The following is a 27,546-nucleotide window of genomic DNA, read 5'->3' on the forward strand; positions in this document are numbered from 1 at the left end:
TATTTCATAATATTACTGTTTTTTTTTTTTTTTTTTTTTTTTTTTTTAACTGCAGGCTTGATGAGCATAAGAGACTTCTTTCAAAAACATTAAAAATAGTAACGTTTCCAAACTTTTGACTGGTACTGTATATATATAATATCCGAATCGTTCTAAAGTTTGGGGTCTGACTCTAATAAGATCATTTCTTAAAAAAAAAAAACTTTTTTCCAATAAGGACAGATTAAATTGATCGAAAGTGATAGAGACATTTATAATGTTACAAAAGATTTCCCTTTTAAATAAATGCTGCTTTTTTAACTTTCTATTAATCAAATAATGTTTAGAAATGTATCATGGTTTCCACAAATATATTAAGCAGCACAACTGTTTTCAACATTAATAATAAGAATGTTTCTTGAGCAGCAAATCAGCATATTGGAATGATTTTTGAAGGATCATGTGACACTTAAGACTGGAGTAATCTTGGGTCATTTTAAAAACATTCTAAACATCATATTTCAGGAATATTATGGATTAAATAAATATAAGGTTTTACAGATTTTGTTTGCAGAAATTAGGGGGTGGGTTGAAATGTTTTGTACTGTGGTGAGTTGGCATCATTCCATGTACTTCTGATAAATATATGATGTACATCCTTATTAGTGCTTATTATATACTTTTATTATATCATTTTTAAAAGGGTAAAGTAATAATGGCCATTTCACCTCACCAAATAGGTCTGTAGGTGCCGCATGGACATTTATTTAAACGTCGATGATAGCTTCATCATAACGGTGGCTCCTTAATTCCAGTAATTCCAAATGTTACATTTTTACTTTCTATAGCACAGAGTTTGCATAAGTGCATTTATTCACCAACCATGATGATCACAAACAATGTTTGGATGTATTACTCCGTTTGCTACAGAGAAATTTAGTAGCAGCAAATCGCACACGCGGCCTCATGAAGGAACACAAACTGGCTGCATGACACTTTCATTCGAGCAGAATTTCACAATGATTGCTAAACTTCAACATACATGTTTCTTGGTGTTGTCAGATCATCAGCGGTTTGTTTGCAGCCCAGAGAGAGTGTGTGTGCATGGTTGCCAGGTTAGGAAGATTAACTAAACTGCTGGACAGAAAAAGAGGCAAGCTCCATTTGGGGGATTTACACTCTTGACATCTGGCAACCCTAAGCAGGAAAGATTTGTTTTCAGGACAAACCAGCGGGACAATATCGCAACAACTATTTTTAATTTATCGAGAAGCAGACATTATCACCATTAAAATACGATTCATCATGCAGCCCTATCATAGACCAAAATCTCTCTCCCTGTCACTGCTCTGAAAGTTCATTTCTGCATTTGAATATTCAAATATGGTTTGTTGTATTCTTGACAGACTACTTAAATGGTGCAAACCTCACTTTCACTGTATGTTAAAGCGCACCTTCGCAGTCTGCTATACTTCTTTCCACAGAAGAAAGAAACAACATGGTGAATAGATAGTCCCTTTTACTGGAATCAACACAACATCAGATGTGTTGAATGTTTTTGTGGTAATGGTTAAATGCTAAAGCAATTGACTGTAAAACTGTTGCAGATCTTGCTTTTGGACACAAAGTTCAACGAAAAAAAGTCAAACTCCTTTTTTCCTAGAAGTAGCAAAACATTTTAGACTAGTGTCGGTTCTTAAATTATACCCTGGTTCTTGCAGATTCTGTACTCTCTGTGGCAAACTGCGGACTCTGGCTAATGGTCTGTGCAGTGTGATGACCGCAGTTTTTCTTGCTAAAGCTGCTGGATGCAGCTTTCACTGATTTAAAGAGCTGAACACCTCTGGGTGCGCAGCTACTCTAATCTCATAGTCACTTTCTGACTGCAGAACTATTGCATTTTTAACTCTGTTCCTCTTGAAGTTAATTCATACTGGCCTAATCAAACGCTTAAAGTTGCCTAGCCATGTAATCGCATCAGCCTCGACCCACTGCCAGGCCAACACTGCCCCCTGGCAGCACCAGAAACCAATCTTTAATGCTGCTGCTTTTCTTTCTACGTGTGCTTTTTTGAGTCCCCTTACTCAGTGGAGTCTGACCTGCTGTATAATTTATCCCACCTTCCCGTCGAAGTCATGCCACAATGACCCCGCCGTGCCTGCTGAGTGCTCCTGGCTCTTGAACGCTGACCATGGGGTCAAAAGGTCACGGGTTCAAGGTTCTGAACGGCTAGCTTATGGTCGTACACCTGAGCTGGTCTTGTGACCTCTGTGACCGGGGGGCCGCAGCAGATCCAGGCAGGCGCTCCACTGCTGTATGCGACGTAAAATAGTATAGTGTTGCTTTGGCTTTCACTGCGCCACTCTGTCCAGCATGAACTGCTCACCGGCAGCGTAAACAAAAGCAAAGTGGGCTCTCGAGGGGAAAGAGGGAGAAAAGAAAAGAGAGGGAGACGGAGAGACGAGGAGGAGGGGAACCTGGCTACCTGCAACCTCTCCTGCTGGGCTTCTCAATTATACACACACCAGGGCAGCTAAATGCATTAGGACCTCAGCTGTATACATGATACAAAACTGGATTCGCTTACTCAAACAGACACACATACACACTTCAGCGCTTTGGGGAGGGGGATGGGATGGGGGGGTCAAATGCGTCAGGATGTTAACGGCACATACAGAAAATAGTCTCTTTTGCATGCCTACACACACAGAAGCGTGCCAGGGCGCTTAAATACATTTGGACTGGAACCACACAGCCTGTTATTAATATTTGATAGAGTTCTCCATCAGCTTTCTGTGTGAATTCAGGTGGTTTGTGGCAGTTGGGGACAGGGACAGTGGGTGAGCCGTATAATTACTATTATCTAAATTCCATTTCTGAACGCGGCCCTTCCCGCGCCGTCCTCAATCAGCGCTGTATTTAGTATGGAGTTCTTGGTGAAGTGGCTCCGCTGTGAATTTTCAATATTTAAAATCCACTCTCTGCATTTTAATCCCTCTCACTTATTAATGAATTTCAATCTAAAGGCCATAAACCTGCTTAACTCTTTGCATTCCCGAGGTCAACGGTCCTGATTCTAGTGCATACCGTAAGGATGTGAGAAACATGATTTTGAGTTTACGGGGTGACACGTTTTCGTTCAATATGTCTGTCCTGACTGATTGCTTAGAACCTCTTGCCGTGACCTTCAGCGCTCGTCACTCTAGAGATTTGTAGATATTAAAAGGTAGTTGTGCATGTGTAGGGGAGTGTGTGGGTGGTCTCAGGGGTCGCTCTTTTTTAAGTCTGTCATCTGTGGCCCTTAGCAGGGTCGGTTTGACTGGGTACACAGACAGAAACATTAATGTGCCCACCTAACTCTCTCTTAAAAAATGGGGATAACCAGTAAGAATGGGAACTAGATATTTAAAAATATATATATTTTGTTATATGACATCTCTCATAAATATTCTATGATAACTAGAAAGGAAAAAAAAACAGCATTTATTCGAAATAGAAATCTTTTGTAAAAAGAAACAATCAATCATACCGACCCCAAACTTTTGAACGGGAGTGTATGTTATCTGAACACTGTACTATGTACTGAATATCCAGTTTCACCGCAAAAGAAGTGCTGCTTTGTTAGCTTACAATCTAAATTGAGTGAATTTCATGGTGAAATCATACAAAGACAATAAATAGACTATTACTTTCTATTGCTTTGTGTTTTCAAGTTACACTCAACAAAGCTGTACCAGTGTAGTCCCTAATAATGACTTTTGTCGCTAGTGGTGAACTTTTTTTTCTTCACCCAGTCCACTGTTTTTGTGTGTCTGCTATATATATATAAAAAAACTGTCTGTCAGTCCTCACATACTGGGCTTTTTTTTTTTTGTTGTTGTTGTTTTTTTTTTAAACAGAGCATTATATGGCACAAAGTGTGTGTGTGTCTGGGTACATGTGTTAGTGTGCGTGTCCCAGGTTGAGTTGTCCACTGAGAACAGATGAAAGCAACAAGGCCTGTGACTGATCCATTTGTCCTGATCAGGGGAATTCTACCTCCCTCTCTCTCACTCTCTTTCTCTTCCTCTCGCCATGCATGACCCAGTTTTCCTGTCTCTCCCTTCTTTCCCAAAGTCCCCTCTGAAGACAGGTCTACAGAGAGCTGGCAAGGGGACAATGTGTGTGTGCGTCTGTGCCATTAAGTATCCCGCTAAATATAATTGTGTGTGCTAATATGAGGTTCATTTTCCTGGCCAGCATTTGATGTTTCTGAATCAATACCGTTTCCTTTTTGCCCACATGTAGATGCCCTTGGCATTGTTAGGGGGGAGGTGAAGTGGGGTAGAGAATGGCTCAGTCATGGCATGTTGGCAGGACTTTGTGGCGTGGCCGGCCCTCTGAAAGGCTGCTATTCTGAGTCTGAGAGTTGCTTTTTGTCTGCCTCTCCGGAGGAGGTGAGAGCCGTCCTTTCAGTGGCGCGGCTGCGCTGAGAACAGAGGGGCCCGCGCACCACCGCAGCCCCATCAGGAGAGCCCGCCGAAGAAAAGAGCCCTTTGTTCATGGAGGATAGAGACAGAAAAAACACCCATCTCTCCACAGCACAAACAACACATACTGTTCACACTCGCTGACTTCTGCTAGCGTGACAGGTGATAAACCGCCACCACGCCCTCCTTTTCATCTGCACTCCCCCCGTCTCAGCACGGGACCTTAGCACCCTATCAGACGTCCCATCAGCCTGTAAAAGTTTTCTATCCTCATTTATTACAGGATTAGTTCATTCAAAAATAAAAATGTCATTTGCTAACCCTCATATCTTTGCAAAACTGGTTTGACTTTCAGAAGGACGTTTTCAATAATGTGACTGGTTGTTCTTTTTTTAATGGGGTGGTTATTCAGCGTCAAATATTAAAAAAAATATTAGAAATACCTTTCTATATTAAGCTTCAAAATGATTCAAAGCTATCATAAAAGTGATCTTAAATGACTTGTGCATTTTATATTGGTGTGATTGAACTTTAAGTAGTCAGTTACTGATAATCTTACTGCAACCATATTATTGATTATCGAAACTCGAGAACCGAATCAGTGATTCCCCTATACCCTCAAATAGGGTATTATTTGAGGGGACAGCCATTTGTAGTGGTGTCCGAAACCATAGTGGACTTTATCGAGTGCACTCATTCTATTCCACAATAACGAGTGTACAGCTGATGTACGCTCAACGGCTGTCCGAATTCACTCACTTGTTTTCCTCACTCCTTCAAGTGAACTGTATCAGTAGACTAACGTAGGGAATAGGGATTGAGGGATTGGGGGAGATTTCGGATTCAGCCCAGGTTTTTGAACTGGATCAGCTGATTCATTGAAAAGATCTGACTGAAAAAAAAAAAATCTGCTGATTCATGAACTAGCACAGATGTTGATATTTTTAGTGGATTTGGACTTAAATTTTGGTATGTTCATCACACAAAGCTATTATATCTTCAGAAGACATGCACATTATTTTATGACTTTTATGATACTTGAATGTTTTTTTTTGGAGCTTGACAGTCCCTTTCACTCAGTGTCATTACAAGAAAGAAAATCATACAGGTTTAGACCGACATAAGAGTGAGTAAAAGATCATATTTTGGTGAACGATCCCTTTTAAACAGCATTTTTTAAATTTACAGAAGTGTGACGTTGAACAAAATGGCGTACGCAGGAAAGATTCACTACGTTTTTCACCTTAAGCTATGTAACCTCTTGCATGTGAAACTCGAGGATTTACGACGGCATATTACAACCTGCCGCAGAAACTTGCGCACATTTTGACAGAGCGAGAGAGCTAGAACACCATTAGCATTCACGGACGTTGTTTGGCACTCCAGCCGCCCCTCTGCGTCGAATCAGGCGTCGTTGATTAATTTCAGCCTATTAGCACCCCCTACCCTCCCCCCGCCCCTCCCAGGTTAATTCCCCACGCCAGCGAGCAGGAAAGGGGGCTGCGGGTGTGAGCGATGGTGCAGGGGGTTGCAGGGGAGCACGTTGTTGTCAGGACTGTATTAATGAGCGCACCGCTCGGGTCCCGTGGACAGGGGGACGGTGTTCCTGGCTGCGTACGGCGACGGCGGCTCTGTCGAGGCCTGGCCTAGATTCTGCCCTCACCGGGGAGCAGGAGGATCCAAGGACTGACGCTGATCACCTGACAGCGGCCCCACTGCTGCGAGAGTGTGTGTATGCACATGTCTGTGTGTGAGAAAGAAAAAAGGCAGTTAAGAGAGGGCGCAAGTGCTGGAGTGGGTAAAAAATTTTTTTTTCAGGTTTCTGTCTCTGAATAATTTTGGAAGTTCTCAGAGATGGTGTTATGTGAAGTGTTGAACAGCGGTAGATATTTTCCCACTTGTCCTTTCCGTTACATGAGCTGTAATATTGTTCCTCTACAAAAATCATTACTTTAATAGCGCTTGCATGCAAAGCTCATTCAGATCTCGACTCCACATCCGAGGCTGCTGTGATATTGTTGTAAAGAAAGTCTCACGGTCACACACCTGGATGTGCTGCACTGCACCTGGACTCCCTCATCCTTCCGCTTCCTGTTGAGCCTCCACTATCCGTTGTGCCATTAGAAATGGAGTACAATTGAGTATCATCTGGATAATGACCCTGGATCATGTGTTTTCTTATTATATTCATCGGTATAGGCTATTCAAATGGATGCCTTTGTTAATTTTACGGTCTTGGTACTGTACATGGACATGACTCAGAATGTGAGTTTTATTGTCTTCCTCTATTTAGAGTGTTACAGTATATTGGTCACAGTACATTTTTACAGTAAAATTAAATGCCACAGCAAAATAAATTTTACCTCAGTTGTAGCTTCAAATGTTGGTAACACTTTACAATAAGGCTTAGTCCCTTGACTGTAAAACATAAATTTGTATCATTTTTATCAGGACAAACTTTGAAGGACTTAAGATGGACCCAGAAAAAAACATTCACGGTTTTAAGTACAATTAAAGAATCTTTTATAGTTATGCATATATAAAATTAAGTTGAATGTTTGTTTATTGTATTTTGAATTCATTGAATGTTGATTCGATTGATTGATTGAATGTTGAATGAATGATTGAATGTTGAATGAATGAATGAATGAATGAATGAATGAATGAATGTGAAACAGCCCGTGAAGCTAATATAACAATAGTCTTACAACTGCTTATATTTACAATAAGGTTTAATTTGTTAACATTAGTTAATGTGGAATGTATCATGAAATAATGCGAGTGTCGAATTGAGTTCTCTTTGAATGGGTTAAATCAACATTAAAATGTGCACACAGCAATCGAAATTAGCTGATTTCTGACCTGAAGCATCCGATTCCAGAATTTCATTTCCCAACCCTACTCTTTAGGATCACTTGAAAAGTACATTGGTGTGAAATTCAGGTCTGCTGAAGCAGGTTGGATATAAACTTTGCAGAACAGTGTGTCTCCAGGAGCAGGGTTGAAGACCTCTGTATCTATTGTGAATGAACATGAGCTAATAAAAGTACTCATAAATTAACATTGATTAATGATGTAAAAATGGTTGTTTATTGATGAGACCAGATGTAAACAATTTGTAGCCATGTTATTGTAAATTGTACCCAAAGGTATTTGTTAAATAACAGCAAAACATTGTATTGCATTGTCTGCACGAAAACATGCAAAAACTTGTCCCATTACAAAACTTTTAGAGGGCAACAAAGCATAATATATGTAATCCATGGCATTCACTTCAGCCACAGATTGTACAATTGTTTTATTTCATTTTAGTCCCAGCGTTTGGTTTCATGGCGTGCAACCGACAGCTTTCAAGCTAATCCAGCAATCAACTTTACAGTCAATTGAACTGAAGTCTGCACCAAAACCTGGATTGATCACAGGGTGCATTGTGGGACACAATCTGTTCTGTTAAGGATGCCATAGGTTGGTGCTCTCACAACTGTGCAAGATATAACGCAGGCTTGTGAGTGCATTATAAGAACTGTGGTCCATCGTTCAGGCACACGGTGCTGGCTGGCCCACTGAGGTGCTATAAATAGCTGTCATCAATATCTTCTTCTCAACCTCCTCACGTTCCCAATCCACTCAGGACGGCTCCTCTAATGGCATTAAATTTTCAAAAGAGCTGAGTCCACTGCGCCTCTCCGTGCCCACATCCGCCCAACAGGAGAGCGAAGGAGAGAGCGATGGAACGAGAAGAAAGAGTCACAGTAAGAGAACGAAAGACTCAGATGTGGTAGAATGCAGTTAGATACTGAATATGCAAGCTTTTAAAAATGGAGATTGAATGTAGGCTGTGGAAAGATGGGGACATGTAGATGTGCCCAGTGTCCATATAGACTAATTCTCTACTCTGTTGTGAATAATGCATTAGCACTTTAATCATTCTCCACGGCCGCCCGCCGTGCCACGCCGCTGTCATGGTGGTCCGAACAGTGCCCGCTGTGGCCCCTTCATCGGTGCCCTCTGCCCTAACCTGGGACGTTTAGCTGTGTCAGGCAAACGCACCATCGCAAGAGATCCTGACCCTCGCCTCTGCCTACAACTTGTCCTAGTCTAATCGATTACTCCTGAGCATGCAAGATAATGGGACACACACACACGGTTACACACGTTCGGCTTGTCTCCTGTCCGCTGACCCCAATGACCTTTTCTGCTTTTGAGACATGTCGGTTCGCTGCCGTCTGTGACCTCACAGTGGACACTAGTTAAATATACTGTTACTAAGGAGAATTAATAACATTCAAGAGAGTTATCTTTCTTTTTAGTTTCTTTTTTTAAATTCCTTCATTCCTGATGGGAAGGGTCATTATGGTCGACCACTTGACCAACTATTTCAGAAGGTTCTTTTTAACTTTCTTTTTTTTACTTTTTATAAATCTTTTGACTATTTTTCTATGCTTTAGTGCTGTTGGTATCAGTCCATTAAGTAAATTAGGCAAACATATTTAAGCCAATAAATACAATTAAAGACAAATTATTATCAGACTCCAAATTCCTAGTTATCCTACCTATGTTGTTGAAACTCGATTTATCCATATTTTCTCTTTCTTTTTGTTTCTTATTATTGTGTTTCTTTTTAGTACTTCTAAAAAGAACATGTACTTTTGTTTGTTATCCCTGTAGGAAAGCGGCTGCAGGAGTGGATCTGTGTGATTCTGTGCCTCTCGCTCTTCATTGTAAACCTCTCCTTCCTCCTCCTCAACTTCTCCACGGTGCACATCTACAAAATCATCTTTGGCATCGGTAAGTCTTGCATTCCTTGTGACCTTTCTGTTCATGTGTTTCCTTTGTTTTCTAATAAAGTTCTGCTGTCAATATCTGTAGAGAAACCCATTGGTTGTAATTGATGTTGTTTTGCACGTTTTGCCATGTCATGGTCACCTTTATTTCAGTACTCACTAAATTCAACCCCTTTCTTTCTTTCTTTCTTTCACTCAAAGTGACTGGTATTGTGACGGCAGACTTTGCGTCTGGAATGGTACATTGGGGAGCCGATACATGGGGTTCAGTGGACATCCCAATAATTGGGAAGGTAAGAACCAAGGCTTATGCATAGATCAGAACTTAAGATGTATGTATGGCATAACTATATTACCCTGCCATATGAATGTGATTGGCTGTAGGTATGTTGGCACATTTAGGTACAATGGCACCATGTTTCTGGCACACATGCATTGCCCACACACTCATATGCACAGTGTGGTCTCTAAGCGTAGTATCTTGTTTGATTTTAACAAATTACCCTGTTTAATTTTCATATCAGCTTTTGCTCTATTGGCCTGTTGTGGTTTACCAGGCTCAAAAACGGCGAGTGTGAAATGCCATCTCCACCCTGGGGATTTCAGCCCTTCCTGCTTTCCTGGAGCGCCACATCTTAACCCCACCCACTCTCAACCCCAAAGGGTGCTGGAGATACTCAGGAGGGTTGCATTAATGCATGGTACGGTCGCACTCTCCTTGCCCAATCAGAGAAAAGGTCACCCCCTCGCTGTCCAATTAAAAAGCAGCCGACACTTGCTTTCTGTGTCGGACAAGTAGGGGCCACGAATCTGGGAGCGTTTATGTGTTTTTGTGCTGACAGGGGTCATTGTGCTATTATGTGGAAGGGGGCAATAGACTGGCAGTGGAAAAATGGCTAACCTAAGCTAAATCTGGTCCCATGTGCCAATTATTAGGCTACTTCTGAAAATATGCAGTGTTAAATTTGATTACTGTGAAAAGAAAATTACAAGTATACAGGTTTAGCAATGATCAGAATCCACCTGACAAAGAGTGTGACCATGAAATGTTCACAGTTTGAGGCCTGTCCTTTGAGTAACACCAAATTTATTTATTTTTTTTTTTTCTCTGGCTGATGTGTGCTGCAGAGAGATGGTGTCCTATAGGTCTGGGTGGTATGATGCTTTATACTGTGCAACAGCAAATATTCTACTATAGAAATAAGCCTCTAAATAAAAATAAAACACTAAAATCAAGTTAAAGAATTTACAAAGTAGTTTAGGCATTACAACATTATAATGTATTGTATGAAAAATGGATATTCATATTGAGATTACTTTTAACAGTTGTATTAAATTATTAGTGTTTTTAAAGATTAACTTTAAGTGAGTGTTAGATGATAATGAAAATGGTAATCTAAATGTAAAAATAGTGGAAATGACCATGTACCATTAAATATTCAATATTGACTGATACTGATAATTAAAGAATGTGTAATATTATAGTATCATGATTTTGGTCATACTGCCCCATTCTTAGTGCCTTGCTTCTATAAAGGGGGCTGTGTTTACATGCTGGTCATTGAGGCCCCTTAGTTTTCCTACATGGCCAAGACTTTGAGGCCGAGATCAGGTCATCTGAGCGGCCCGTCCGGATACCGCAGAGGGCCCCGCGTAGTCTTGCTTTCATCATTGTCCATCTGTGCTGTAAAACGGCTCGTCCACACCTCCCCACCGTGAAGGGGTTTCCACTCGGCTCCGCAGCCACCGCCGATCCTTCTGCTGTCGAGGATAATTAGGATCCGCCACCTGGGAGTGATCGAACTTCAAAAAAAGCGAGGGAATTTACAGACATCCAGAACGCAGCGCTTTAAGACCCTTAACCAGCAGATTAAAGGCAGCACTTAGCAGACCGATATATATGGCTTTTTGTTCACATGTTCAAACAAGAAGCACCAACTTGAGGGAGAATCATTAATGACCATGATTAAACAGGCACTTAAGAGCAAAGAGCGTAGGGAGGAGAAAAAAGGCAAGAGAAATGAAATGGATCTCTCATGTGTGCTCTAGGTTAAGGGTGGGGGAGGACGGGCTCTGGTCTTCGGCTGGGTTGCTAGGGCAATCCGTAGATGTGAGTCGTGATTAGGCAGAAGGCGAGTGAGGCGAGGCGAGGCAGGCCGTTAAACGGTGTGGGATTAGCGGTGGCGAGGCACACGTTTGCCGCAGCGTGCCGGTGAGTCGGCATGCACACTGTGTGCTGTCTGGGGCTTAGCGCTCTTTTAATCTCGCGCACAGAGAGACTGAAAGGAAACGAGGAGAACAGGAGGGAACATAATTGTCGAAATATCAACAGATAGTTTTCTCCGCTCCAGCAGAGTGTCGCCACGTTCTCTCAGATATAGGTGTGATTGAGTTCAGCCCACAAACACGCGATAATGACATTTTTCCCCCCGCGCTCTGTTTCTGAAACGCTATGGTAATGTGGCTCCAAACGATTCCTCCTTTTTATGTGGAAAATAAATTACCTTCATTCTTGTATTTTCCTTTGTGCTTATACGATCCTTTCTCTTACTCCCTTTCATTTTGCGGCACCCGCGCGGTCGCAGACGGGCGCCCGTCTCAAAGCAGCGCTCCTGGGCGTGAGTGACAGGTGCTGCTGGGTTATGGTTTTTCATGATGCTGGATCTGAGCCGTGGGGAAGTGCTGTTTAATGCCAGGTTATCTCTCCGCTCCGTAACATGTAGCTTGTGCCGCATGCGTCATCTTCCATTTAGGCCCTAGTATCGCCAACGCACCAATTTGCGTATATCAGTCAACATCTAACCCCACCCAACCCTGTGTTTTGACCAGACTCGGGTGAAATCTGCTTCTCCGCATTTTCAATGCTGATTTTTGTGGAAAATCTGTGGAATGGATGGAAACACGGTAAAAGGCGCTCTACACTTTTATTAGTACTGATGTGCAAAAGTCTGACTAGTCCTTGAACAACTAGTGGACTAATTCTTAACTACAAGTAATGTTACAGTATAATAAATATTGAGGCTTGATTGGGTTCCCCTGACTCTGTTCGTACATGTTTTCTTAGGGAAACTTTACACAAAGCACATTCTTGTGTTAGATGAGTTCAATGAAATGGAACAGAATGCACTTGGTTTTAAAAGGTTGGACTATTTTTTACTTGACACGCCATCTTCAGATTGCAACTCTTCTGGCAAAATGCTCAAAAATGCATTTGGCTGCAACAGTGGTGCTTCAATGGGACTGCATTTAAAGACAAGTTTTCCTGAAGATTTTTACAATGCAAACTTTTCAACAGCTAAAGTACAGCATGCTAATTAAATATAAAAAGATATTAAGATATAAATGAAATAAATCTAGATAAACTAGTCAACCTGACTAATCAAGTTGTTGCAGTTGTTTAAATATTTAAAAAACATGCAAGGGTGTCAAATGTGTAGAACTTTGAATGATGTTTCTGAAGAGTTCTGCACACATTTTCTGTGGGCTTATGATTCATTATCAGTGGGGAAACTTGAAGCAGAAGATGTATCTGGTTTCTACAATTAATATTTTAGTTTAAACTCCTCTTCTTTAGTTTTTTTTTTTTTATTTCCCACCATAAAACGCACATCCAGTGTTAGTTGTTCAGTGTCTCTGTAGTCTGTAATACAACAGTAGCTTCTAGTTTGACCCTGCACTGTCTTTATCATAGACGTACCCATTCTTTACCACAGGGTAATGGATCTAAATCAAAGTTCTAGACACACCTTCCCATTTTTCAATTGAACCTTAACCTCCCTTCCTTGTACTCCCCTATCTCTCTTTACCTCTCTCTCTCCATTCAGGCTTTTATTCGCCCGTTCCGGGAACACCACATTGATCCGACGGCAATCACACGGCATGACTTCATAGAGACTAATGGAGACAACTGCATGATCACCATCCTGCCTCTGGCTCACATGGCCTATAAATTCCTCTCTTACCCACCAGGTACACACACACACACACACATCCACTCACTTTTTTCAGTGTGCTGTGAGTGAGTCAGCGTGACTATTTTAGAACCAATGAGTGTGACCTGAGTGCGGCTTCTTGTCCTGGAGCCGTCAGTGTGTCCCACATTCATCTTAAAATACCTCAAAATCGGGAAATCGACAAATGAGAATATGGTTTGAAAAGGGTAAAATGTTCTCAGTTCCATTTTTGCTCTGCATGGGTTACAGGAACAACTCAGCCAACAAACGAAAACTGTCATCCTTTACTCCTGCTTCTGTTATTCCAAACCTATATGACTTTCTTTATTTTATTTTCCCATGCAATTAAAGGAAATATAAATTCCGTTTTGTTTCTCACAGACTTGGAATATTGCTCACATGTCATATAATGGTCCTTTTTTTTTTTGGAGCTTGACAGCATTCATCCCGTTGCCATTCGTGGTTTCCTCTCATTTTGTTCCCCTCAATGTAGAATTTCTATTGTATAAAAAGGTTTCTTTTCCACTAACATTGTGTTGCTGATGATCTCCTCAATACTAAGAAAGCTGAAAGGTCAGCTTCACACCCTATGTTTCACACCCTAAAAGGTTAGGCTAGTACTTAATTAAAAAGTTTAGGGCATGTCACTTTAAGGCATTTTGTATTCATTTGCATATAATTTTATCTCTCTCTATTCACCTTTAGCCATTGTTCCTCTATCTCTCCCTCCACCTCCCACTTACGCTATCTCTCTTTCTCAGATGCCCTTGCAGAGTCCTACCCCTGGGAATGTTTTGTTTTTGCGTTGGCAGTCTTTGTAACCATGACTAATCAGATCCACAAGTGGTCCCACTCCTACTTCGGCCTGCCACGCTGGGTCACACTACTGCAGGACTGCCACCTAGTGCTGCCACGGAAGCACCACCGGATCCATCATGTGTCGCCACATGAGACATACTACTGCATCACTACAGGTACACACGCATGCTTTACTTGATGAGATGGAAGCCTTGTGTTAGTGCTAACCAAAAGTAAAGATGAAAAACCGCACTCTCAGGTTCTATTTTCATACATTTATTATTACCATGTCCTCACAGACGCGTTTCGGCCTAAGCCATCATCAGTGTGTACTATGAAACACCGAAAAGATTGTTTTTTAAAAAGAAACACCTCACAGGTGAACCTCATTCCGCAAATCATCAGCACCTTCAGGTGCATCAAGTTACCAACAAGTTACCAACACCTGAAGGTGCTGATGATTTGCGGAATGAGGTTCACCTGTGAGGTGTTTCTTTTTAAAAAACAATCTTTTCGGTGTTTCATAGTACACACTGATGATGGCTTAGGCCGAAACGCGTCTGTGAGGACATGGTAATAATAAATGTATGAAAATAGAACCTGAGAGTGCGGTTTTTCATCTTTACTTTTGATAAACGTTTTTTATTACCCGCACCCATAAACTATTTTGAGAGTTGAGCGCGCCTGCTCTTAATACTATTTAGTGCTAACCAAAACATGAGAGTTCTGTCTTCATTTACTCACCCACATGTCATGACTTTCTTTCTTTAGTAGAGCACCAAAGATGATATTTTAAATAATAAACTTTTTTTTCGTCTTTTTTTTTTTAAATCTATACAATGAAATTCAATGGGGTCCAAAACAGCATTGACTTATTGTTTGGACAAAAACAGTGGAAGCGTTCTTCAAAGTCACAGAGGTTTGGAACAACATGAGGGTGAGAAAACGACGACATAATTTTTCCTTTTTGGGTGAACTATCATTTAGTCCCGTAGGCATCTTTACAACAGTGATGCGTACTGGATCAGATTCACCCGAGGAAGGTTAAGTTCCTCTGAGAGTCTTTTATGTAGTTGATCATGGTAACCCACAGTATCTGGCAAGGATTCTTCCATGGAGCGTGGCCTGCATCGCCAGTAGCTGTAAAGAGTGGGTGAAAATAACTTTTTTAAAGTCAGCTGTGTGTGTTTGCACATATGTGTGTGTGTGTGTGTGTGTGTATGAAGGCATTAAACTCCCATGATAGCTCGAGCACTCAGTATGCGACTTGCGTCTCTGGGAGAGAGGGGAGCACGGATGCTTGTGCGTCACCCTGCGCCCCAGTGGACGACAGATGTGTGTGTGCACGCATGCTCCAGAGCACAGACCGGTCCTTTTGACCCTCCCTCTTTCTTTTCCACTGCTGCTGCCTGATCCCACTGGGAGACGCTGATGAAGGGAGAGGAAAGGGTCTCTCTCTCTTTCTCTCTCGCAAGCACATACACATATGCGCACACTTGGGAGTCTCTCTCTGCGTGAGCCCTGCTCCTCCACCCTCCCTGCCCGAGTCCCCGGGGGCCAGGGCCTGCCTTTGTGTGTGCCAGTGGCTGACAACCTCCATGTATATTTAATGCTAACCTGCTGTCAGTGCTAACAAATAGGCTTACGCAAAGGGGGGGGGGTGGTTTTGACAAAGATGAAAAATCAAACAAACATGATGAGCTGTTCTGCTCTCCTCCTGCACCAAAGGGGTCACTGTAGAGAGAGGGTACAAACACACACACACGGATCTGTGACCAAGGAGCAGTGTGGTGCTTATGTACAAAGATACAAGGGCAATGGATGACCATGTGATGTCATAATCGGAGATCGCTGAAAAAAAGTACTGTGGCGGTACCATGTTACAGTAATGGTGTCAGGAAGTAATTCCATGGTAATTCCAATCGGTTCTGATTGATTACCGTTTTCATGTACCAACGTACTTCAAAGAATACCATTGTACTTGCACATAGGTTAGAGTGATACATCAAAATTGTGATTATCGGGATCATTTTAATGTTTTTTTTGGCCATTAAAGTGATAGTTTCTGTTATGCAAATTCTGTAATGTCATTCCAAACTCAAGACTTTTCTTAATATTCAAGACAGAAATGAAGATATCTTTAATGAAATCTGATAGATTTCTGTCCCTCCATTGAAAATCCATTCCACCAAAACTGACGTTTTAAAAAAATGTATAAAGAAACCACTCGATTCATATGAATTTTGTTTGCGCTTTAAGTCTTCTGAAGAGACACGACATGCATAGGACACATTGGGTATGGTAAACGGAAGCTCAACTGTACTTTGTTTAGGCATGAGAACAAACCTTATTGGTCTGTATATAGATATTTTGCTGTTTATTAATAAAGCCTTCTATATTGCTGTGTGAAAACGGCTTGATTTTTAGATCGATTTTTACTGCTGTGATTATTACAGTATTTTGATTGTAGTTAGTTGTAAAGGTGTTCCTCTGACAGAAAATACTCATCTTTTTAATACTGTAGTAGCACATACATAAATATTGTATATAAAATATTAAAATAGTTGAGATATTTTTAGATTATACAATCAAGCCATACTAATACCCAATAAACATGGTATAGTAGTATCATGGTCATATTTTTTCATGATAGAGGCAAAAAGTTTTAGAGTCTTGAATTGATTAATAAATTCAAGTTGTTTCTGTCTTTTATCTAGTTTTTATCGGTTGTGTGTGAACTTTATTGGTTGACTGATACTGATATTTCTAGAAGGCAGGGTGGACAATGCCCGATATAATTCTGGTATCTGTAATATAATTCACTGATGCAAATGACATGAACACAAACTTGTTGAAATGAGAAGAAACATTTTCATTATTACATTTTCTACATTTAAATAAATAAATTGACTATCCATTGAATAAAGCTGTCAGTAGAACTGACGAAGTGGAGAGATAAACACTTCTGTTAATCACTCAAGTGTGCATTATTATCAACCAATAATCTCAAAATGGCCAAATGCCTGATTAATTGGCCTGGCTGGTGTATATTGATGTATCACTACTTGGAACTTTGTCCTGCACATTTTGTGTGTTAAACGTCTAAATGTCTTGTGCATGTATTGTTGAAATGGTTTTCTTGTCAAATCCCAATGGAATGAATGTCTGTGAGCACAACAGAAGTGTGATTTTGTGTGTGTGTGTGTGTGTGTGTGTGTGTGTGTGTGTGTGTGTGTGTGTGTGTGTGTGTGTGTGGTGGAATTGAGGCGGGGTGGGGTGCTGCTACATATTTATAGCAGTAAGTGTGTACATTACTCTACTGCTAACGCCTGATCTTCTGTCCATCCCCAGAGAATCACCATCCAGGAGCTTCTGTGTCTCACTGCTTCTTGATGTCTTTCTCTGTGCCTTCCTGTCTTGCTCTTTTGTCCTTGCTCTCTCCTTTTTGCTTTTCTTGCCCTCTCACTGTTCTCTCTCTCTCTCTCTCTCTCTCTCTCTCTCTCTCTCTCTCTCTCTCTCTCTCTCTCTCTCTCTCTCTCTCTCTCTCTCTCTCTCTCTCTCTCTCTCTCTCTCTCTCTCTCTCTCTCTCTCTCTCTCTCTCTCTCTCTCTCTCTCTCTCTCTCTCTCTCTCTCTCTCTCTTGAATTTCTCACTTTTCTCTTGCTGGTGAGTTTTTAAAGAAGTGTGTCATTCAGCGAAAAGAATGAATTTTGTCTGGTTGGTTTTACACATCAAGCCTGTGCGCTTCACCTTTTTTCTGTTTCACTTCCATTTCAAAGTATTCCATTTCAAATTAAGCATTGATTTATTATATAATAACACATTTTATATATACAGTACCAGTCAAAAGTTTGGAAACATTACTATTTTTAATGTTTTTGAAAGAAGTCTCTTATGCTCATCAAGCCTGCAGTTAAAAAAACAAAAACAAAAAAAACAGTAATATTATGAAATATTATTACAATTTAAAACAATGGTTCTCTTTTTTTAATATATTTTAAAATGTAATTTATTTTTGTGATGCAAAGCTGAATTTTCATCAGCAAGTACTCCAGTCTTTGGTGTCTTATGATCCTTCAGAAATCATTCTAATATGATGATTTGATACTCAGTTATTATCAATGATGGAAACAGTTGTGCTGTTTGATATATTTTTTTTGGAATACTTTTTTCAGGATTCATTGAGTAAAACGTTAACAGCATTTATTCGTAAAAACAGCATTTATTCAAAATAAAAACATTTCTAACAATATAAATCGTTACCATCACCTTTTATCAATTTAACGCATCCCTGTTGAATTAAAGTACTAATTTCTTAAAAAAAAATAGTTATTGTTCCCAAACTTTTGAACGGTAGTGTATATTGTTACAAAAGATTTCTATTCTAAATAAATACAGTTCTTTTTAACTTTTTATTCATCAAATAATCCTGAAAAAAGTATCTCAGGTTATAAAAAAAATATTAAGCAGCACATCTGTTTCCAACATTGATCATAAATCAGCATATTAGAATGATTTCTGAAGGATCATAAGACACCAAAGACTGGAGTACTTGCTGATGAAAATTCAGCTTTGCATCACAAAAATAAATTACATTTTAAAGTATATTAAAAAAGAGAACCATTATTTTAAATTGTAATAATATTTCGTAATAATATTTCATAATATTACTGTTTTGGTTTTTTTTTTACTGCAGGCTTGATGAGCATAAGAGACTTCTTTCAAAAACATTAAAAATAGTAACGTTTCCAAACTTTTGACTGGTACTGTATATTAAAATAGGGTGATTTTAAAGTTTTTCCCTCTTTAACCTTGAAATGTAATATGTTGTATGGAATGCTTTTCGATTATTTATAGTACACTACTGTTTACAAGTTTGGGTTTGGTAAGGTTATTTGCTTTTGAAAGAAGTTTTTTTTAATGCTCAACAAGGCTGCATTTATTTGGTCAAAAATACAGTAAAATCCATCATATTGTGAAATATATTATTATAATTTATAATAAGTAATATTGTATTGTAATATATTTTAAAATGCAGTTTGTTCCTGTGATTTGTGAAGCTGGATTTTCAAGTCACTACTCCAGTCTTCAGTATCACATGATCCTTCAGAAATCATTTTAATATGGACATCTCTTACGGCATGGTGCTTAATATGTTATTATTATAGTCAAAAAGTGTTTTCTGTCCCTTTTGGTAGTGTCTTCTCTCACCTACGGCACTAAGTGAGCCGCTGCCATTGATATACCTTTATAAACATTGGTGCCTGACACCCCTGCTTCTCTTTCTCTCTCATTCTCTCCCTCAGGGTGGTTGAACTACCCGCTGGACAGAGTGGGTTTTTGGCGGACAATAGAGTGGTTGATCGAGAGATTGACGGGTCAGAAGCCACGCAGCGATGACCTGGCCTGGGCCAAGAAAACCGGGTGACCAGGATACCAGGACCCCTCACTCATGCATCTCTTCCCCTGTTGAGGGGGAGCAGAAACCGAATATTGGCCTTGCCTCTGTTCCCCAAAAACTCTGTCCCTCCATCTTCCCTAAACCTTTTTCTCCACGGAAAGAACCACAGATCCCTCTTTCTGTGGGGGGCTTTTCCCGTCACTGAGGTCTGCTACACACAAGCCATCACCTGCTCCTCCTCTACTGGCTCGCTCCCCTGTTTTATTGATGTCCACACACAAAGAAATAGTAGAAAGACAAGATAAAGTTCAAAACGATGGGTTCAAACTGTTGAGATAATGACTAGAGACACTGTTTCTCTCACAATCCTTTGCTTCATCTCCGTTTGCGGAGGGCACCACTGCTTTCTCGTTTCGGTGTGTAAAACGTATGCTTTCTGGAGGTTGGGCTCTCCAGAGGACCGAAACTATGTTGTGATTTTCCCCAGCATTGTTTTCATAGCAGTGCATGCCTTGGAGTGAGAGAAGCAATTAAATGTGGATTTGATTTCGGAAACGGCAAGAAGATTAATCGTAGTTGCTAACACTTTTTCCAGATTCACAGAAGAGGCGTTAAAAGCCTCCCTTAGTTTGGACCAAAGGACGCACTGAGGATGCATTTCTCAAAACGCAGGGAAAGGGTTTTGTTGGCCAACCGGCGTGGTCAGTGCTCAGTTGACCCAACTGAATGTTTTCCCTGAATGTTTCTTACTAAGCTCGTGTTGGCCTTAAGTACAAACCCATTACACTTATTTCTAATCAGCTTACCAGGGCTTAGCGGTGATGAACATTGATTGCGTCTCTGGTGTATTAGCATGACGTTATTGATATTTTGAGTAGTAGTCTAGCTAGTGATGTCCTCCTGCTGTATCCTGTAGTACAACAGTTTAGCAAATGTTGTACTGGTAAAAGGTCACTTTAGAAAAGGTCAATTAAAATTTTTAGTTACCAAGCTTTTTTTCTTATGAATGATATTTGCACTTTTGACCAATGATACTTTTTCATGCTAAACTGATGTGGAAAACAGCCAAATACACTCTATGTTTTCTCTCACACATACATTTACACATGCACACTTGCAGATTTTCATCATTTTCATCACAGACTTACTGAGAATTTATGTCTCTTCATTTGCGCTGAACTGATAAATGGAGAGAATGAGAGTTTTTATTTAGTGTTTCGGTTTGGATTGTCTCACATCGTAGAGCTTCAGCTCCACAATTTGGGTTTCATTTTCTGGCTTTTTTATTTTTTTCATCATACTGTCTACAGTATAACATTCAGCTGGTTTGTTCTTACTTTCCATCTTGCAGCTAATGCTCGCTGCTAGTCTGCCTTAAACCAGTGTTGTTGTTTTTTTTAATTATCTGACTGATTTAATTATCGAATAAATAACATTTGATTATTAATTGTTGTTTTTCTTATTTGTATCTTGAGTGATTTTTAAATGTTGCTCATTAAATGTAAAAGTTAGAAGCAATAATTTAGTTACCACGCTTTGCAAAGGTAATTGCGCCGGAAATCTGCAGGGTACATTGCGGTGATTTAACCATGAGTCATAAGCGTCTTAACGGTCTGTTCTACTCAAGTAGAAAATGTTTGAGTGATTCGGGGGATTTATCCAACGAAACTGCCACGTTAATTTTATAATTTGTAACGAAACAGAAATAGATTAGAATTAGCAATTTATTTATTAAGATGGACTGTGAGGTCAGTAAGTGATCTAAGAGCTCCCTCTGGTGGCTGAACAACGTCCACACAGCTAAATGAACAACACTGTAGCTTACTCCATTTTCAGACAGTCCAGTAAACTGCACGAACAAAAATGATTATGATAATCATGGGTTTTATACTGATGCCATGGCAATACATTGGTGTTTTATTATCACCTTAGAGTGTCACTTACAAACCATGGTCCTGATGAAGATCAGTATGAAAATTACCATCAGAAATCATCTAGTAGCCTACCGCCACAGTGCTTGTAAGAGTGAACTGATAATTATCCCATCGTTATTTTATGCACTTATGGTTTTGTCTAGATAATTTTGACTCATTATAACAGTATAATTATTGCTCACATAATCCACAAATGCAGTCTAAAGCATAGATAGATATTTATATTTTTTATGAACGCTGAGGCAGGATTGCTTGTTTGGCCGAACAATGGAAGAAGTGGTAAGTTTCCACAACATTTTTGGTTTTTCTATTTAGTGCGGGTGGCACAAAAGTTATATCCAACATTTAAAGATTCTCGGATAAAAACACTATGGTAAAACTGTACTGCCACTGACAGTCTTTATCACATCGCTGCATTGTTTGTCCTGTCAGCTTCCTGTTTGTGATGCTGCTCTGGATCTGCATGAGAAATGATGACCTGACCTCTGTGACCTGTGCTGGGGACAGCAGTAGGATTAGGCCTTTCTACCTGGTGACAGTGGGCAAGGTAGCAAATGCTTCTCACTTTCTCCTTTTATGGTCTTGACATTAGCAAAACGTAGTGTCTACAGTATATAGGACAGGGGTGGAACAGGGAATATTTTCCTACCCTTGAGTCTCTGAATGTAGTGGAGGTTATATAACTACAAAACAAACCCTGATTGCAATAACATACTATCAAATTACCCATAATTTCCCCCCAGAAAGTCACTAAACTTTGGAAATGACTGATTATTAAAGCAGCGCTGTTCCTGGTAGTCTCTTGTGAATTTTCTCTCATGAGTCAGTTCAGTTTTATTCACATATTTGCACTACCATTCAAAAGTTAGTCAGTAAGAAATCAATACTTTTATTAATGAAGGATGCATTAAATTGACATGAACAGTAAAGACATTTTTAATGTTACAAAAGATTTATGTTAATGTTAAAAAAGGCTGTTCTATTCAATTTTCTATTTATCCAAGGAACTTTTATCAGGGTTTCCTGATAATAAGAAATATTTCTTGAGCGCCAAATCAGCATAATAGAATGATTCAGAATGATTTCTGAAGAATCATGTGACACTTAAATCGTAACAATATTCACAAAATTACAGTTTTACTGAATTTTTGATCAAATAAATGCATCTCTGGTGAGCATAATAGACTTTCAAAAACATTTAAAAATCAAATACGGTAGTGATGGTCTTGCCAATGTGCTGTAATTGATTATTTAGATTCATTATTTAGAACAAGGAGTTCAAGATACCTGAAATACCAGGTTAGTGGGGATCAGTCACTTTAGGTCCACTTTATGCCATTTATGCTGGCTCACAAAAAAAAATGAAAAAGTAAAAATAAAGTCACTGACAATGATGGTGGTATTTCTGTCAGGATACTGTAGTACCTTCATAAATTATCTATCTAAGCCTATACATAATATACTGACACCATCTGCTGTAGTTGCCAGTCTACTGATGGACACATGATAAGAGCCTTTCTGTGGTTGGTTGGTTGGCTGTGTGTAATAGTTTGACAGTTATGCTATACCAATCAGGTCCAGAATGACAGAGCCTGATCTCTGGTGCTCAATTTCACTGACAAATGATGGACACGCATCTGATTTGCACAATGGTCTTGATGCCATCTATTAGAGTGGTAGAAACAAGTGAGTCCCCCATTTTATTCACCTAAGAGTACAGAGAGAACTGAAAAGGATAAGGAAATGCTCTTGGTTTTGAATTCACATCACTCTTATGGTCGCCACAGCTCAATATGTTGCAGCGTGTGCTAATCGGTCACGGGCGTTTTAGCGAAATTAAAACTAGAGTGATGTTTGTTTCCTCCTAATTTGTTCTGAGATCAGTCTGATTATATTTAACATTATGTGTCAGTGTACTTCCTGGGCAGTGATATTTAGAGTGAATAAATGAAGCTGAAAGTTGGCGATGAAGATACAGCATAAGTTAAGGTCTTTTATTGTTGATTATCTTCAAATATTTGTTCACAGATTTGATCACAAGGGAAGCGATTTCTAGTGTGTTTGGTACCAAAACACAACTGAAAAACATTGTACATTACTGCCCATTTAACCATGTTCTGAATTCAGCTAATGCATTTTTGAGCACAGTATTTTGACACTACTGTGTTTGTCCTTTGACAAATTGTAGGCAGAGTGACAGCAGTGTTACAGAGAGAGAGAGAGAGAGATGAACTGCTGATTCAGGCCACTAGAGACTGTCAACCTGTCAAATCACACACAACTGTCACCACAGCCCTGTTCACTCACTGGTATAGCTGCTGTTGTTTAAACTAAGTGTTCCAGCTGAAGTCAGCATACTTGTGCATGTCATTCTCCTCCAGGCCTTTAGATGGCTCCCTTGTACCTCATCTGTGACATCTCTTCCACATGCAGGAGTGTGTGCAGCTGTTTGTTGTTACTGACAGAGATGAGTGTAAGGATGTTAATCAACAAAAGACATGAGATCTGTTCTTGATCTACAGCTGAAAGTGTAATCGTATCTCGACTTTCTTCTCAGTCGCTTGTTTAGAAGTGATTGTTTGCATATGGGTGAGGATTTCTGGAAATGTCCTTACAGACATTCTAAAACATCAGTAAACTGACTGAAAATGTATTTAGGGTAAATCAAATTAGGCCAAATAATTGAAGTAAAAATGCCATAAGATGTCTATAATGATCAGTGACGTAATTAACTTAATTTAAGAACACCAGAAGTCAATGGGAGGTTCTTAAAAGTATAGTTTATGTGTATCTGTGTTCCCATAGTAAAGAAAAATCACAAATGAGATCTCTAAAATCTCAGTTGTTTCTCCTAGACGGCAAATGGAGACTTTAGTTAAGGTTTCTGCTTCTCAGATGATTTTCCTGAAAAAAGACCCTAGTTGACACTCCCTGAGTGTCTCAGAAAAGTTCACAATGTCTCAAACTTTGCTCAGATTTCTCAGGATAACAAAGCCTGCAATCCAAAGTCTGAGATTTCAGTATGAACTGAAACTTTTCTCAAATGACCTTGGTTATGCTATCAATCTATGTAATACATTATTTTTGTCATGCTGTTTCTATACTCCAACAATTATTTAGTTTTTTTCATTTTCTACAGTATGTGTCCTATAAAGAATTTTAGGAGAAACATCTGAGGAAAAAGGTATGAGGCTCCATTCTGGTATGCATCACTAAATATCCAGCTAATGGCAAGCGTCATATAGAACGAAAGCATAACAATCAAAAAGCAATCAAATTTTCCTTTGGGTTTGTGTGTTTTTGTCACCGTGTGCTAGAGAGCGAAAGACAGAAAACATGTGAACTGTGAGTCAGAAGAACAAATCTGGGATTACAAGAAACATCAGTGAGTGGTATATACACCTCAGTAGCGTTGCACGAAGTATAATTACACTTATAGCATCCCTGCTGTACATTAGCCTATGCTCTGATTGCCACTCTAATCAGTGGCTGATTAAGTCCTCTGTTCAAAGCTCCAGGTCTGTGTGAGTCACTGGCCTTGCTGTACTCTCTCCTGGGCCCCTTGGGGCCTCTCTGATTGGGTTTTAATTTGCCGGTCAGGGGTTGGCACTGGTGTTTATTAGCTCGGTGACTGGTTGAGTTATGTACAGCGCCACTTCGTGCTATTGATCTGTAATTTCCGCAACAAGGTCATTGTATGGAGAGACAAGGGAATGGATTAATCAACAACCAATAATGCCATCGCTGCACCAAGAGTTACCTGCAGACATTAAACATTTCCATTAAATTTCCTGTTTAATTGCTTCCCTAATGAGGGAAGGAGGAGCTGTTTGTACACTTTGTGTCAATTATTTTTATTTTTTTATGAAAAATCTTGATAAATGAGCACATTCAATAATGTGTTACAGTAGTACTCAATTAATTTACATCTAATGACATAAAAATGTGTAGCCTTTAGCATGTCTGTAAAGTTCGTCATCTATATGCTATATTTACTCATATACAGAAAATTGACAAAAGACTGGAAAGTCAAGGAGGTCCATTTCACACTTAAGAGAGATGAGAGAATTATATAATACTATAATGTAATACAATACTATAATAACATTTCTAAAAACATAATTTTTATATATTTTCAATTTTGTATATTTATATTTTATATTTATATTATAGAAAATAATTTTCTTGCACATTCTCATTTCTCCTAGGCCGTATCTTTGTCAGAACAAACTTCTTAATGTCTGATTCTGGCATTGCAAATTGTATATTTAATGATTCATATATGAGGCAAAAATATTGATGATATGTCAGAGAGATTGAGTGTTTGATAATGACTGAGAAGCAGTGCTTTTGCCCTGGAGGTCTTCCTCTTATCTGTGTGGTCTCAGCCTGAGATGGACCTGCTGTAATACAGCCTGGGTTTTACTAGATGATCATCTCTAGGGTGCTCTGATGAGCACATGGTCTTCATCTCCTCCTGATGGGGATTTACAGCGTGTGTTTGAGAAAGAGAAGAGCACAAGTACGTGTATTTTCTAATATAGCGTGTCATAAGCACAATGTAAAGGTGTGAGAGTGTGTGTCATTTTAAAATCTGTTGCTCAGTGAGGGTAGAAAGACAGATGATGGGCCCTGAGTGAGGTGACAACACATCCCTCCTGTCATTCCTCTCTCATCTCATCACCTTCTCCACTCAGTGCTCTTCTCCTCACCAGAACGCACAGATGCTCTCCACCTGGGTCGTCAAGGTCCCGTATACGCCTCCCTCTGCTTTCTCCTGCTCCTCTTCTCTTTCTTTACACCCTCCCTTCCTAATTCTCTGCTTCCCTCATATTTCCTCATTTCTCCACTCTCATACGTCCCAATTAGCTGCACATTCGCATCTCTCTATTTTCTCCTGGGCCGTATCTCCTTGCAATTGGCTTTCTTTCTGCTTCCCTGATTACCTCCAAAGTGATCCTTCATGATGATCGTGTGGCATATTCATAACGATTTAAGGGAAGAATACTTTGCCTCTTAAAGAGTGCAAAAAGAATTATTATGTGCGTATAGGCCACAAACATTCAGGATGAAGTTTGCAAGCTTGAAGAAAAATACATAGGCCACTTATTGTGAGAAAATGGCTTTTACTTATGAGTTGCAGTGCAGCAAGCTAATTTTCTGGTTGTATATGAACTCCACTTCACACATGGGAACCATATCAAATTCTCATATAAAGTAAATGAACAAAAACTAAGAAGGTTTTTTTGTGTCAGGACTGTGAATGTGAGGCAAGGAACTCACACCCTGCGTCCGAAATCAAATTCTTTCCTACTATATAGTATACGAAAAACAGTACGCCAAAAGAGTAGTACTGTATGTTCGCATACAAAGTTTTCGAAAAACAGTGGGCGAAAAGTCCATGAATGACCAACCACTTCTGGCGAGATTCTGAAGTATGCATTTGATGGACACTTTACTATCCTGTGATGCCACGAGAGAGGATTTATGAACGGAAGTGAAGCGACGCAACTGACGCCAGTAAGTCACATGACAGTAACAACATGTCGGATGTAGTACATATGTACACATTTCATTACCCATATTCATATTATATAGAGCGTATTTTTTTTAATGTTTGCAAATTAAATTCAAATGTAACACCTACTCAGTTAGTACACGATTCTGGATGCAGCATCAGACCAGTAATGTGCAAAACTATACTTTCAACTAATTGGACTTAAAGGAGACATATCATGCTTTTAAATTGTTCCTTTTTACATATAAATCATACATTTGTAGTCTATATAAATCGGAACTGCAATGCTTGGGTCTGAATTCCTCATTATTATAGCTCCACGGGCCCCTTTTTTACCCCTTTTCTTAGGTGCTTCTGAAATCAACTCGTTTTGGTGCGGTCTCTTTAAATACAATTGAGACACTTCATAACCCGCCCCCTCTCCAGGTTGCAGAGGTTCAACTCCACCCCGTTCGGCCATTTTTGTAGTTTGATAGCAGAGATAGGATTATCTAGCGGCACAGAAACTTTTTATTCACACGTTATTAACAAAATATCAACAACGGAAGACTTGTCCAGCCAGCCTTAGATGTTCGAGCCAGAGTTGGAGCCGGAGCGAAATGAAAATGAAGACGACGAACCTGCAGAACAACGTCTTCATATGGATGTATCGCAATGGTGTGTTACTGTATTTACACATGAAACTTTGGTCTTCCGACCTTTTACCACCGT

The 27,546-nt window shown here is 39.7% G+C and overlaps 1 protein-coding gene across 1 annotated transcript in view; it reads left to right on the top strand.

Moving 5' to 3' along the window:
- The window catches only part of LOC308694751 (plasmanylethanolamine desaturase 1), a 29,575-nt gene extending 8,746 nt beyond the window's left edge, over positions 1 to 20,829 (top strand). The window contains exons 3-7 of the mRNA XM_081372453.1: positions 9,117 to 9,236; positions 9,434 to 9,525; positions 13,057 to 13,201; positions 13,947 to 14,159; positions 19,289 to 20,829. Coding sequence (XP_081228579.1) covers positions 9,117 to 9,236; positions 9,434 to 9,525; positions 13,057 to 13,201; positions 13,947 to 14,159; positions 19,289 to 19,410 — 692 coding nt within the window. The 3' untranslated portion in view covers positions 19,411 to 20,829. The remainder of the gene's footprint in view (positions 1 to 9,116; positions 9,237 to 9,433; positions 9,526 to 13,056; positions 13,202 to 13,946; positions 14,160 to 19,288) is intronic.
- Positions 20,830 to 27,546: the final 6,717 nt, after the last annotated feature.

The sequence above is a fragment of the Scardinius erythrophthalmus genome (assembly GCF_964197995.2).
Source record: "Scardinius erythrophthalmus genome assembly, chromosome: 8".
NCBI lineage: Eukaryota > Metazoa > Chordata > Actinopteri > Cypriniformes > Leuciscidae > Scardinius > Scardinius erythrophthalmus.